Source organism: Pagrus pagrus (assembly GCF_965226575.1).
Source record: "Pagrus pagrus genome assembly, chromosome: 17".
NCBI lineage: Eukaryota > Metazoa > Chordata > Actinopteri > Spariformes > Sparidae > Pagrus > Pagrus pagrus.
This window is the reverse complement of record NC_140201.1, coordinates 16,631,562-16,647,105: the sequence shown is the minus strand read 5'-3', so window position 1 is coordinate 16,647,105 and position 15,544 is coordinate 16,631,562. Positions and strand designations below refer to the sequence as shown.

Sequence of the window (15,544 nt, the reverse complement as noted above, 5' to 3'; positions counted from 1 at the left end):
GAAGGGTTGTGCCAAATTAGGGGTGCTCAGAAATGTGGTGTGAGGGACCACCAGGGGACCTAATGAGTTTAAAGGAGGGGTAGAGCCAGAGAGATCAGAGGTAAAGTCTGATTTCTGTGTTGATTTACTCATGAAAGTCATAATAGTGATAGAAATAAGGATAATGTATTATAAAATTGACTCCCTCCTCCACCATATCAGGCTGTATAGAGATGCATTAAAGGATAACGTCACCCAAAAAGGAAAATTCATTCAGTATCCACCCATCCCTGTGCAGATGGAAAGTCAGGGGAAGTTTCGTAGTCCACAAAACGTTTCTGGAGCTTCACAGCAAAACAGCATTGCAGTATTCTCCCAATCAACTCAAGTAGATGGGGACTTAAACAAAACCAACCAAAAATAACATAAAATGGCGCCATACAGCTCGTCCAGTTGAATCCAAGTCTGCTGAAGCCCGTAGATCTCAAATTGATTTGAGAAGACCTTTATCTACACCGCGCGGTTAAGCTTGTGCACCCACTTCAGACAGAGCGTGCGCTAACGCTTTTAGCTTAGCAGCTACACTGAAGATTTCAGTGTAAAAAGCATCTTTTCAAATCACTTGGGGATCTCTGAGACTTGGATTAGGCCAGATGAGCAGTGTAGAGCCATTATATGTTTCTTTTGAGTTTTGTTTTTTTACATTTTGAAACTAGTCCCCATCTACTTCAGTTGTTTTTACGAGAATGCTGCAACGCTGTTTTGCTGTGAAGCTCCAGAAAAGTTTTTTGGACTATGTAACTTCACTTGACTTTCATCCACACGGGGGGTGAGTAGATAATGATTTTTCGGTGAACTTATCCTTTCATAGCCATTGAGTCAGTCTGTAGGGTGACAAATGTTTTTAAGCAGACTGAATTTAGCCAAATATAATCAAATTAAAGCCTCTGAATATTAAAGTTGCACACTAAACACATCAAACACGATGCTTAAAACATTTTTTTTCTTAAGTTTGCAGCCTCTTTCTTCAATCAATCTGTGGGCATTAATATTTGAACAGTCTAATATTGAAGAAGATCAGAGTGTAAAAGTTCTAGCTGGCTGGGTCACACAGGAGTCAACAGAACCCGGCTGGAGCACGGGACTGAGTTCATGTGATAAAGCACTAGAAAGGCAGCTTTGTCAACATCCTGATATGTGAATATTTTAGCAAACAAGTTATAAATAACCTTTTGAATCAAAATTTGTATTAATACATTCAAGGTTGATTTATCAGATTAAAGCTGCCAAATCAAATTGAATGAGATATTTATGATTTTAATGTCACCTTCTCAAATCACATCATCTGAATCTCATTTATGAATGTGCGCAGTCATATAATCTGACAAAATATGTGATTTACACGTTTATGTAACATTTCAGACCGTACTGAGCTCACTGAAAGCGGAGGCGGTTTGCATATTTATTCTTTTTTTTAATGAACCGTACACATTTTTCCATACTAGTGTCTTGAGAGAGTATTTTTTGTGAAAGTGTGTCTTTGCCATAAGGTCTATTGTATCTGCGGCACAGGAAACAGACCTACATGAGTGACAGTTTTTCCTACATTAGCAACAGCCCTCGCTGCTAAGGAGAACGGGAATGTTGCATCTTGCCTCGCTGCTCAAAACAAGCAAATTCAGGACAATTAGTGTAACTCACTGCAGACTTTACTGAAACAGAACTGGACTCAAATCAATCTGAATCAAGGCTCATTTGGCAAACATCTTAGCCTCTTCCCCATGTGGGAAATGATCTGTTTTCCCAAGTCTTCATGCATCTTACCGCATGCATTGACTTTTAGTGATTGTTATGATACATTCATACCCGCTCTAAACACTGGCTATGTGAAGATGTTGCTAAGCAACCCTAAAAATAATCTTAAGGGGATAAAAGGGAGGGTGAGAGAACAGAACAGCCTCGCACTGCAGAGCCAGAGGATGGATGGCATCGTGTTTATCACCACAGAGAAAGCCATGAATCCACTTTAATATTTGCCTTTATCAAACAAGACGCATGCAGTGGGCAACTGACAGCATGTTAGCAAGAATTAGGATCCTTTTCTGCTGGATCAAAGTGCTCTCTTAGTGGTGGCTGACATCGAGGGGGGAAGTGGGGGGTGAATTAAGGATCCCACAGCCCTTTAGCAGGACTGACTTGGAGCCCAAGGGGCCAAAACATGACCATCTGTCTGCTAGGGCTGTCTCTGCAGGGGGTCTGGACAGACTGCAGCAGACTCCTCAAACATGCCTGTGCCCTCTTACAGCTGGGCTTAAGAGGTCGAGCCCCTGAGGTGATGATGTTTACACCGGCGTAAGAGGGTGTGTCTGTCCTCATAAGTCTAGGGTCCAGGTCCTCAGTTCATTATCTGGAAATCATCAAGCTCATTGATCAAAAAGCACTGATGCTCAGTGGAGCATAGCAAAAAAAATAAATAAAAGAAGCTATTAGATGATGACAGTGAAATGACATCCACATGCTGCCCCAGATCACCAGGAGCCAGAACAGCAGGAACAGCCACTCCTTATATTTGATATACAGGCGGACCCAGTTCAAATTTAACTCGAGCAACATCCCACAGAAACATGTCGCCCCTCTTCTGAGTCACATCAGGGTTTTTTTGGCTCTCCCTTTTCACGAGACAACCATCTTTTTCCATCCAGATGTTCAGCCAATGAGGACTCGTGCTGTTTCCAGTGGAGCAAGAAGGAGGCGGAGGAAGGAATGCTGCAGGATGCTTATTATTATGGCTGTCAAACCCAGTGGCGATTATGTCAGATAAAACACACGTTTTCATGTGAGATTTACGAGGATGATGTCCACCATGTCCGCTGCAGCTGTCGCGGTATGGCTTGGTACGGGTACGTATCGATTAAACTCGGGAACATCGGGGGGGTTTTCTACGCGTTTGCCCTTTGATGCGGTATCTATGCTAGTTAGCTAGCTAGCTCGTTAGCCTGCTGCGGGTTAGCTGCTCGGCTCAGTTTTTCCAAGAGGCTGAGGAGGAGGAGACATGGAAAAATGGCTAACAGTAGACAAGCTGTACCGTTATACGGGCGGAGAGCCGAAACATTCAACCTTTAAAAGTGTGTTTTGGACAGAAACTTACATCTCCAGCGAGGTTAACAGTATGCGTCGTCTTGCTAGTTATGTCATTCATCTAGCTTTAATTACCTCTGGGAGAAGAGCCGTCCCCTGGCAGGCCTGTGTTTACATGCAGACCAGGTGTGTTATGAATGCCTAATTTAATAGCTAATGCTAGTTAAAGCAGCTCATGTTATCAATATTTACAAGTGGGGGATGGATGAGATAATATTTATACATGGCTCCATCACGTGGAATAACTCAGTGACAGTATCCTTATTGTTACAGCTGCTTATCTCTGGAAAAAAATTGTTTATGGGCAAAATATGTACTGTACACTACCCAGTTTATTAAGTACACACAGTTAAAAGTAGTCTAATACAACAGCCCTGCAATATGTTCTGCCTGTATGTAAGAAAAAACAGATATTACATATATTTACATGTATGTATATATTAACGATCAATCGATTATTGGAATCAGTGTTTTTTTAATCTGATTGCCAATCAAATAAGTTAAACTTAAAATGTGCTACTTCTGCTCTGATGCAGCGTGCAATTTGCAAAGTAACTAGTAAAGTGAGTAAAAGGTACAATATCTACCTCCCAATTGTCATGGAGTAGAAGTATCAAGTAGCAGAAAATGGAAATACTCAAGTAAAGTACTACTACCGCAGAATTGTACCTAAGTACAGTACTTAAACATACTGTATGTACTTAGATACATTCAGTTAGATAATACAAAATGAGCCTGCTATCATTTTAAAAAGCAAGGGTTAAAGGGTTTTCTTTTATCTTGTAGTGAAACTAAAAGTTAATTGCATTATTTTCTTTGGAGCTCCAACTTTTTCACCTATTTTGGTAATCAATTAATCAGTTTGAGTAATTAAGAAAAAAATAAGTAAATATTCACTGATTCCAGTTCCTCAAATGTGAATATTTTCTGGTTTCTTTGTTCCTCTGTGACACTAAAATGAACTGGGCTCAAGCAACACATTTGAGGATGTCAGCTTAGGGGAAACCACCGGCTATCATTACAGCTAAGTGGGAAACATTTTTCACCATTTTATAGATTTTATATTTTTTAACAAATCAGTTAATCGAGAAAATAATCAACTGATATGCCTGCATTGCAAAAATAGAAAGAAATGAACATTATAACCTTTATGAATGAAGCATTTATTGCACGGCTGTTGCTCTCTGTTAACTCACTTAGGTGCACCTAATAAACTGGCGAGAAACAAAGTGTATATTTCAAAATGCCCTTGAAAGACACACATGTTCAATTCATGCTTGTATTCATTGATCCAATAGTTTACATTGTGCATGCCTATGATGCCAAAGACACCCCTTTTCATGAGAGAAATGTCCATATGGAGCGATCCTTGGGCTTGAAGCACAGAACAGCCCTGTACAGAGATGGTGAGTGGGTATGTGTGCAGTGGTGCACTTCATGTGTTGACCAGCTGTCCCCTCCCCCCTGTCATAACACAGTGACACGCTCAACTGGTTCCCCATTAATACTGGTTTATTGTTTTCAGTTGTCTGCCGTCCCACAGACTTGGCCCACTTACGTTGGCTGTAACAGCAGTTACATATTTGACTAAACCTTTTCCTTGGTAGAGGTAGAATTTATCCTAAATCATTAACTCTGTGACGATGATCTATTTCTTCTGCTTAACATAATACCAGCACCGATTCATTACTGTGAATGTCACACAACTTCTCAACAGTAGGCAAATTAGTAATTTACTTACCTTTTTGAGCACAAGAAGAGTGAACAGGCTGTTTTATGTGCACTCTGTTCCTTAGCCATTGCCGTCTGCTCGTGATGACGCCAGCTACTTTCACTTCCAGGTCTGTGTTTCGAACATGAGGCTCAAACGCATCACCGGCAGAACACCAAAGCTACCGTCCAAACAGTAGCAATCCTTGTTGTCTCTGCTTCCCCTCTAAACACCAAAGAAGCACATGCATTCCTCCTGACCCGGACATCATGCACGTACAAAACTGATTCAGCCGAACTGAAGGAACATCCCTCCCTTGCCTCTGCCTCAGATAGCTGCAGGCCCCAGATAGCTGGAGCCATTAGAGGGACAAGGCTGGTTTAACTAAAGCATCACTCCTGAGACTTCAGCTAGCTCAAGGTCAGCCCAGAGAAGCATAAAATCTGGTTAGCCATTTCCACCACCCCCAAGGCCTGTTAGTGATCTACTGTGTCATTTATGGGCGTGTGTGTCAGTGTATTATTATTATGTGCTATGTGTGAAGAACACTCGAATACTAGTGTCTGCGGGAGACCAATTACCAGGAAAGTGTAGCTTATCGTTAGTCCGTCTATACATTTGTCCTGCAGCAGGAGCTGACAGGTTAGTCTTCAGCGGACAGTTTGGTATTAACCTTTAATTGGTGATGTATTATCTAGAGCAGGAGCGCTGCAGTCCATCATCTCGAGAAGGCTTGGCAGGAAGTCAGCCTGCCGCAAATAAGCAGATCTGATGCTATTAGCAGAGATTCAGTGTAGCTTAGTCAATGATCTTTACTTAGGTGCTCTTGAATGGAAGACACCAAGAAGAGAGAGGGTGAAACCAAATGTAAACCCACTGTGATGTCACCCATTGGTTTGTAGACTTGAGACATTACAGCAGTCGCCATCATGGTTTTTAGGAGCCACAACGCTAAAGATCTGGGTAATTTTGTACCTGGGAACTGAGCTTTTTTGGCCTCTGAGCAGCTTTCATAAGAATGAACGCAGGTTAAAGGCACTTCCACATCGGCACGCTTTTAAGACCTGGAAGCACTGTCCATATTTTATACGGTGGTGACACAGTCCAGTAGGAACCCCTAAGCTAGCCTGGCTAACATAAGGCTGTCAGGAGTGTGTCTCAGGCCTAAGTGTTTGCTGTTAAATCAAAGCTTGAATGTTGATAGGCTAAAACACATTTCAAATCCCACAGGTCATTTCCTATTCCTCCGCCTATTAGGTGAGACCAGACCATCTGGGCCTCGCTTGCATGTCCTGCCTGTCTCATCTGTCGTAAATGTTACACCACGTCCAGTCGGCCTCTGAGAAGAACAGAATAGCCAGCGCTTGACCTTGACTGGGAGTGTGTGACTGCGGTGCTTTGTGTGGCGAAGAATTGATGAGGCCCAACGGGTCGGGTAATAGAATCCGAGCGTGCGCATTCAGAGTGGGATTTGCACATCGACTCAAGTCTTCAGCGAAGGGCGCCACTGGTGAGATGAGACTGAATGAGGTTTTATTCTTGGTGTCTGAATAACCTAGATCCTAATGTCACGGGTGCAGCGGGAGCAGCAAGAAGAGCTATCGCATGGATTAGTCGCACTAAGGTGGTTCTTGGAAAGAGATGTGGTGGATATAACCTCGGGTTTCTATAAGTAACACCACATTTAGTGGCCGCTAAATGCTATTGATTGTATCTAGATGTCAGCGAGCCCTCGGGGAGATGGGACATATGGCTGGTTCAGGCGTCTCTGTTTGTGGCCACAGATGTAGCACACATACATATGGGACCGTTTTATAACCTTTACAATCCCAGCAGCTCATCAGTGCCCTTAGATTGCAGTTGGGCAATTTGGCCTTGTAGACTTCCTTAATAATCCGGAGCTTACTGTGTCACCTAATCTTCTATAACCCCTTTGTGCACCCTGGTAATAGATCACAACCAAAGATCACATACTGACTTCCTCTTTCATGGACACAGATTAAAATGTAAATCCCGCTCTATTACTCTCTTCAGCCGGGACTCTCCTTCGAAATCATCTTCTATTCAAGAGAGGGCTTACAGTACAGTAATATTATGATGGTTTGATGGTCATAAGTCGATGAAGCAGGAGATAAACAATAGTGACATTTGGCCTTCTTGTAGCTGCTTAATGTATCCTGAGCATAACAGGGCAAAAACAGTTCAAACTCTTTCTCCTCCTCTTGCACTCCATAGCACAGATCTACAGTTTTCCCTCCCTTGCTCTTTCTCTTCCCCCTCCTCCTCCTCCTCTTCTTCCTCGTACACTCTGTCTCCAATGGTGATTAAAAATGGAGTGCCCACCCACCGTGGGAGAGAGAAAAGAGGGGAAAGAAGTGAGAGTGGTGCAAAAATGCTGAGAGGTTTAAAGAAGACAAGTGAGCAAGAGAAGAGGACAAAATAGTGAAAGAGAAAGATGCAAAGAGACGGAGAGAGCCTGGAAAATCACCTCCAGTCTTCCATTGTGTAAACTTCTGTTAATGGGGCTGCCATTTTCCTAGCAATGCCCTTCACAAATAAAGACTAAAATGTTTGTGTTTGAAATGGAGTGGGGCTAAACAGAAGAGCATAATTGAGGCAGCGCGGGAGGAGGAGATGAAAACAGCTCTGTACAGTCTGAATGACTCTCATTACTGGTGCTTTTACTCCCAGTACCTCACTCCTTGCCCCCTGAAATTCATTGTTGTGGTTTAGCGGCTTGCTTTTCACGTATACATAATCATAGTTTTTCTGGCTGCTAAAATTCTCGCCTTCAAGCCTGGATGTTTCTGTACTGCATCCTTATGTAAAGTGAGTGCATTTGCCTTCACAAGAACGCAGGAGCCAGTAAAGAAAAGTAGGCACATCTATCTTTGTGGGAATTATTGATTCTCAAGTGTGAAGTAGGTTAGCAAGTGCTAGTAACTTTGCTTTGTTTGTTTTCACCTCTATTAATGCCTTCTCTTCTTCTTCTAATTAGTGCTGCTGGCAAGTCATTAATGATGCATTATGAAACAGAAAAAATAGAAAAAGTTGTGCTTTCAGGAAGTGATTTCCTGTTTGTTTGAAATCTCTGTTTCAGTGGTCACCATCTTGTCAAGATCGCACGCAGACCGTAACGTCTACCCATCTGCGGGAGTCCTGTTTGTCCATGTTCTGGAGAGAGAGTACTTCAAAGGAGAGTTTCCTCCCTACCCAAAATCAGGTATAACACCACCACATTCACATAATCTGTAGGCCTGTCAGGACACAAGTGTATCGTCCCCATTACTTTTTCAAAGCATAATTTGTTTGAAATGTTCTTAAAATTAGCTTGCAATGGAAATGTTAACTAACAAATAAGGAATCAGCTCCTGCAGTTGAAAGTGTCCATTGCTGATTTTGGTGTGAAATATGATATAATCGTAATGATATATGATATGATATAAGGATATAAACAGCATACAGTACACTATGATATCTGCACATGTAGTATTGCGTATCCCTACCGCAATTATGTCCTCCATATGTGTACGACCACAAAGATCTCCCTATTACATTGTCCTCATTTTCAAATGTTGAAGAAAAATGTATTTCATCTGAGCACACTTTTATGTCCCCACCACTTTTAAATATAAAGTGACAGACTCGAGTCATGATGACTTTTATTGTCCCAGGAATAATTGTAAAAACAATATTATTGTCATTTTAAGACCTTTTTATGCCAATGACGGGGTTCCCAAGCCGAGTAGTTGAAATCATTGAAAGTTTGTGAATTATGAGAAAACAATCAAGACAATCAGAAAAGAACTATGTAGACATGGAGTCATTGAATGTGTTAAAAATGTTACATTTTTTTTTACTATTTTTAACTTGGTAGTAGTTAGTAAATGCTTGTGTCTCTCCCCCAGTTTTCTGGCATCACTATAACACAGCACAGTTGAGAAATGCTCTTCTTGGTGTTGTAACTGTGAGGGAATTAGACTGGGTGAAGTATCTTTTTACTAACATAATGATCATATAATAACGAAGTACCGGACACCCTTCCAAAGGGTAAGAGCATTGTGAACTGTTGTGAATGTTGTGTGTGTAAAACTAATTTTATTTTTATTATCTAAATCTCTTTGAGAACCATTTGTACAGGGAGTTGTTGGCACAGTCGTCGTGTAAATTGAGTTGTCCATTCATCGTATTTCACCAGTAAAAAGAAAAAAATGCTTACCTGCTGCTGGCAACACATCCACAATTCAGCTAATGGGTCTGAATGTACATTACTGAATTGGTTCTGACCCGTAACAGTTCACCAGGTCACCCTACATTAAACAGCTCTGCCTACAGGTGATGCCAGCAATGACCCAATCACTTTCAACACCAACCTGATGGGCTACCCTGACAGGCCGGGCTGGCTGCGCTACATCCAGAGGACTCCACACAGCGACGGAGTGCTCTATGGCTCCCCCACTGCAGAGCATGTTGGCAAGGCCACCATCATAGAGGTGGGTGGTTGGACCGCTTTCAAAGTGAGGAGAGGGAAGATGAATGCATTTGTGCTTCTGTTTAATGTGTTGAGGAAGGAAGAGGAATTCTGCTTTTGTGATAAAAGTGTTGAAATAAATGAAAGCGTTAAATCAAAAGACATCGACAGTCATTTAAAGGCAAGACAGTATCAGATACTTAGCAGTCTTTGCCAAGGCACACATAATCGAGTAGTGACACATTTTGAATTGATTTTACTGAGCACAGCTGATTTGTATGCATTTAGTGATGTTACGCTCTGAGTCTTCAGACTTAGATTCCATTATGTTTTTTTATGCTTTCTTGTCCCCCATAAGCTACTGTAGAAATTCTTTTCCCAAAAGGCTTAACGTTCCCAGCGGCGCACATGTGCCTCTATACGGCGTCTCAGTTGGGTACAGAGCCCGCGTAGTGTATCTAGCTCAGCCTTGTCCAGAGGGCTGCAGCATTATAAGCTGCACTGATCTGGGTTTAAACTTTCACCCCTGTGTGTTGCAGATTACTGCCTATAACAGACGCACTTTCGAGACGGCGCGGCACAACTTGGTCATAAACATCATGGGTACAGAAGGTAAGAAGTGCCAGTATGGGAGCTTAGAGCAAACAGAGATCAGACTGTGCAACTTCCCTGATTAAATCCCGAGGGCGCAGTCAGTACTGGAAGAGGAAATGTAACTTTGATTACTTTTGTTAACAAGATCTAATTACTTCTAAAGAGCAACATATTGTGTTTATCTAACCACGTGTTCATATATATTATAGATAGATATTTTCTGACAGAATCAGCGATAGTTTTCATTAGTATTATATTATAGAATTTCAAATTAATTTGTTTTTTACACAATAGACCTTTCTTATCATTACTCTTTTATATTATTATGTAAATATAAAAAACACAAACAATTAAAGGTGCAGATTTGTAAGAATTTGCCACCGCTCGAACTCCAAAAAATAGCATATCACCAGAGTAAGCACTAACTGCTGCTAACTGTAGCTGCTGTTAGCTAGTTAGCTCAGTTAGCCATGCAGCTACTGGTCCGGACTGGGAGCTGGAAGTGTTTTATTATTTTGGGAGTGGGGCTAGCTGGTTAGCATGCAAACTTTGGTAGGTACTATATCTCTGCAAAACAATAACTTAATGACTCTGAAACAACATCAAAACACTTGTTTGCATTCTGTTGATAATTTTAGTATCAACTTTTAGTTGTTAACCCCTGAATGTTTTAAACTTAAATTCTTACATATTGCACCTTTAAAAAAAGAAAAAAAACATATAAACAAGCAAACAATACAGAAAAAGAAGAAGTTGGAGATAGAACAGAGTGATGACATCTTGTTTACAGCACAAAAAACATCCCATTCATTAAATTCCTTTTGATGACAGTGGTAGGGGAATTGATAAAAAGTGTTTATACCCTAAAGATTATAGAATAAAATAGCCAGATTCAGTGTTAGTATTGCAAGCATTTAACACAATATGACTGATATGTGCTGGCTTGACAATAAGCTAAATATCTGCTGATGACCGACAGTTATTAGTTTTAAAATCAACTAAAAATGAGTCTTAATTGTGGGACAGGTTAGTCATCATGAATCAGTATATGTTGTGGCTGCTGTAAACACAGTCCTGTGCAGCATGTTACAGTTATAAATTATTATCTATATGAAGCAGCTGTTTCTTCCATCTTTGTGATTGCACCTCACATCTGTGCATCGGTATGTTTGCGCAGTGGCTCGTTGACCAGTCACGGTGCATGCAGTACAACATGAACCGAGCTGGTTGAACACTCAGCAGATGTTTGCAGCGCTAACATGACATCACTCTCCCTATGCTGTGATGTCATCTGCCATCTGGCCCCAGAAGGACGAATCATAGCAGAGCGGAGCAGACTCACCAGCGTCTGCTGGACAGACTGGTGGAATCAGTGTCATCTATGCAGCAGTAATAAAGTATTAATGATGTCTTAGTCAGCAGAGCTGCACTGGAGCTGCCCTCCTGTCTTCTCCATCCCTCGTCCACCTTTTTCTCATTTTCCTCGCACTTTCTCTTCTCTGTCTCTGTGCACAGAGTTCCCCCTGCCCTTCCAGGCAGAGTTTTACATCAAGAACATGAACGTGGAGGAGATGCTTGCCAGCGAGGTGCTGGGGGACTTCCTGGGGGCAGTGAAGAACGTATGGCAGCCTGAGCGTCTCAATGCCATCAACATCACCTCGGCGCTGGACCGCGGCGGCCGTGTGCCCCTGCCTATCAACAACCTCAAGGAAGGGTGAGGATGCTTTTAATTTTTCATACTGAAGCTGAGATGTGAGATGAGTTTTCTTTTCTTTTCATTTAAGAGTACTTTGCATTGATTTTGTATTTTTTTTTAAAAAAACATTGCAGGATAAGGATGAGCTTTAATAGCCTTAAAGATTTCTCCATGAGCAATGTCTTCACCTCTCTCAATCAAACAAATTGCTTATAATTTCAGCCCCCTCACGTCGTGCTGACATTTTATTTAATTGGGGCCTTAGGGATCCACGGCTCACTGTGAATTATATGAGTACACTTGGCCATCAGCGCTGACAGACACTGTCAGTTGGTCTGTTTCAGAGGGGAATAGCCCACATGAACTGCCATAAGTTGTGCATCAAAGATTCATGCTGACGTTTTGGAAGATAAAAGAATCTCAAAGAACACTCAGTGGAGGAGGAATACAGCAACTATAACGAGCCTCAGCACGAACATGTAAAATGAGGCTCCTCTCCTCTCCTCTCCCCTCTCATGCTTTGTATTTCACCTTCTCCTCCTCTCCCCAGAGTGTATGTGATGGTTGGTGCTGATGTTCCCTTCTCGTCGTGCCTGCGGGAGGTGGAAAGCCCACATAACCAACTGCGCTGCAGTCAGGAGATGGACCCTGTCATCAGCTGTGACAAGAAGTTCAGAGCTCAGTTTCACATTGATTGGTGCAAAATATCTCTGGTAAGAAACATTTTTGTACAGTTTCTTTAATGCTGAGGCCCGGGAGGAACAAGTTTACCAGTTTTAAAGTTGCAACATGTAAGAACTGGAACGAATAGGTGGCAGCATATCGCTAGAGTAACCGCTAACTGTGGCTAACTAGCTGCCGTTGATTGGTTAGCTCAGTTAGCCATACAGCTAGCAGCCCGGACTCGGAACTTGAGAAGCGTTGGTGTCTAAATCACTAGCACAGGAGCTTTGAACCAGGACGGGCCGGGGCTAGCTGGCCAGCATGCTAACTTCAGTAGCTGTCTCTGCAAGACAATACACAAACGTCTTAACGTCATTTTTTCGGATTCTGTTGATTATTTAATTTAATTAAAACATGTGTTTTAACTAAGATTTTACATATTGCACCTTTAAACAACTGACACCCTCATCAGTTTACACAAACTTCACAAATGCTTTATTATTAACTTCTACTTTCTTAGGTCGACATCAACAAAGTGGTTCCGGTATACATTACCCGTCCAGACCCAGGCACCGGGATCCTACCTGAATTTGGGGAATACGACCCCCCCTCCGAGTCCCTGAAGGCTAGAGACTTCTTTTCAGACTTCCTTATCACACTGGCTGTTCCCTCCGCTGTGGCACTAGTCCTCTTCTTCATCCTCGGCTACACTATGTGCTGCAGACGGGAAGGGGTGTAAGTGTGCTTGGTCTTATATTTTCTATGCAAATATTGCACCGAACACCACGACATTTGAGGAAAAAACTGTTACATTAAGTGGGAGACAGGATGGTTAGTGCAGGATAAGAGCAATAATCTGGACTGGAATTGCAGCTTGCCATTACCATCCAGTTGTACATTTACATTGAGTTCCCCATGAATATGTGTCACAGCTTCTTTTTTTTTTTAAATGTCATCACATACGTCTTTATGTTTCGAAGCCGTGACATCGATAGCCATTCATCATCCTTCATCATTTTACAGGCTGGGAGAGACGTGCCCCCCTCGTTCACTCATTGTTCCACATCCCATCATCATTTCCACCCAACAATCCATTCACTTGTGTGTAGATGTCTGTTTAACTATTAATATTAGTATTTAATTCATCCATTTTGTTTTGTTTCTAGGGAAAAAAGAAACATGCAAACACCAGAGTAAGTGTTTTACCTCTCGTGTTTTTCTTTATTTTGGGTCTGTTTCTGTCCCCTCCCCCCTCTCTCTCTCTCTCTTTGCTTTGCAGTTTTGTCACTCATGTTATCATTGACGGCTTCCTCATTACCATTCATATGCTCATCTGTGTGTTGACATCCATTCATCCAATGGGCTGCTCAAAAACTCAATGACCAGATGTAGGTTATTCATGCTGTAGCGGTAACAAATTGCTTAAAAACATCTTGAAGAGCATATCTTGCACCATAAGTCAGTGAAGTCACAGCGATAGGTAAGGGTGGATGTTATATTTCTGTTGTGCATGGTTGCATATTCAAGTACTTTAAATGTGTTTCAGTAAGTGAAGCATTGCACACGGGATGAGACCATTAACATTATGACACAAGCTCATGCATGTTGACGTCTCCTCTCTCCAGCATCCAGCTGGTTCACCACAGCTCCATCCAGAAGTCCAGCAAGGAGCTGCGGAGCATGTCTAAGAACCGGGAGATCTCGTGGCCCCTCTCCACCCTGCCCGTCTTCAACCCGGTCAGCGGCGAGGTGGTGCCGCCCATCCACCCTGACAACTACGAGACCACCAGCATGCCCCTCATGCAGACGCAGACGTGAGTTGGAGGGTTACTGGGCGTGAGTGGAGGGGGAATTGCACGTGCACAAACATTCACACGCTCATTTGTGCACACATGAAATGCGCCCACGCTCATTAGCAGGCACGCAGATGTATGGCTTACAGGCGTCATTATGGGGAAATATAAGTCGAAACAACACCATTATCGTTTAATCTTGTTTTCGGTGCTATGTGGACAGCCAAAGCTGCAGCGAGTGAGTCGGGCGACTGCAGCTTAAGAGGTTCAAGCTGTCCCATGATTTTACCTAATGGGCTTGAAACTCAGAAAAATTTGCTAATATTAAGTACAACACGCTTTCACATGATACTAAAGGCTCATGTATTGTGTGTGAATGTCTGTTTTATATAATTCCAGGAATCTGCAAAACCAGATTACGATACCACAGCAGCGGCCATCAGGTTAGTATCTCCTTAAATCTCTGTATAGCAGTCTGACTGACTCCATCTGCATGTTTAATATTTGATTAATAGTCACAGGAGCAGATGTCAGAGCAACACCTAAGCTTTGACTAGTTATTGTCGTGGGCGTTTTCACATCTTTCTACATTGGAGTCCTAGTTATTTCGCTGTGTTGCTCACAACCACAGTCTGTCCTTAGATCATCCCCCTCCTGCTTTCCTGTAACAATACAAACATCCAGACTTTATTCAATTGGACTCAGATTATTGAGAGCAAATTATTTTGCTACGGCTCTGCAAGATATCAGGCATGAGAGCTTTACTTCTTCTCGGATGGCTGCAATTCTGGTATTGGTGTGTGAGCGCCCTCCAATGTGCATGCCGTTAAGCTGCACTAACCTGCTGCTCTCTCTGTTCACTGCTAACAAAGGAGATAATTATGTCATGTCGACATTCCGAAGGCTGGAGGTAGGTGTTGCAATATGTTTGTGAGTTAATGCAGAAATAAAAAGTTATTTCAGCTCATCTCTTCTGCTAAAAAGGACAAAGATCATGTCAAAATGTCAATGCAATAACATCTTGTGTTGTTTTCTCATGTTTATTCTAGGTAAATGGTATTCCTGAAGAGAGAAAGGTGGCCGAGGCACTGGATTTGTGACCAGAGACATCGGTGTCGGAGCCGACTTTCTATTCTATATCTATATTTTTTATTTTTTTCTAACATTTGTGCCAATCTGCATGCCTCAGAAGTGTCTTTGCAAAGATTTATCGTCCACATGCACTTACACCTTAAAGAGAGTGTTGAAGAACAAAAGAGCTTAGCCAATTATAAAATAAATGAGAATATTTTGAAATATTTGTGTAGATGTTCAAATTATGATGTTTGTATTTCTACTTGCTTTGCACAATGGACCTCATAGAGGAAAAGGGAGTTTTACATGGAAATGCTTTAGTTGTCATGTGTTACTGTGTGTTGTGTCACATGATAAAAATAAATACTTTCAAAGTAATTTGCATCTACTGTAAGTCCCTCTACCAGACTCTAGTAATGTCTGAA

The 15,544-nt window shown here is 42.0% G+C and overlaps 1 protein-coding gene across 4 annotated transcripts; it reads left to right on the top strand.

Annotated features, from left to right (window-relative positions):
• The first annotated feature begins 2,560 nt into the window (after positions 1-2,560).
• Positions 2,561-15,497, top strand: sgce (sarcoglycan, epsilon). Of its 4 annotated transcripts, XM_084379844.1 has the most exons (13): positions 2,561-2,879; positions 4,416-4,523; positions 7,929-8,051; positions 9,164-9,321; positions 9,839-9,911; positions 11,409-11,607; positions 12,140-12,302; positions 12,773-12,987; positions 13,419-13,445; positions 13,878-14,066; positions 14,445-14,488; positions 14,918-14,955; positions 15,095-15,497. In XM_084379844.1, exons 1-13 carry the CDS (start codon positions 2,831-2,833, stop codon positions 15,143-15,145), a joined length of 1,437 nt encoding a protein of 478 aa, XP_084235970.1. In that variant the 5' UTR covers positions 2,561-2,830; the 3' UTR covers positions 15,146-15,497. The 4 variants fall into 4 exon arrangements, with proteins under 4 accessions (XP_084235970.1, XP_084235973.1, XP_084235972.1 ...); XM_084379847.1 differs by lacking the exon at positions 4,416-4,523 and having other exon boundaries at positions 2,564-2,879; XM_084379846.1 differs by lacking the exon at positions 14,918-14,955 and having other exon boundaries at positions 2,565-2,879.
• Positions 15,498-15,544: the final 47 nt, after the last annotated feature.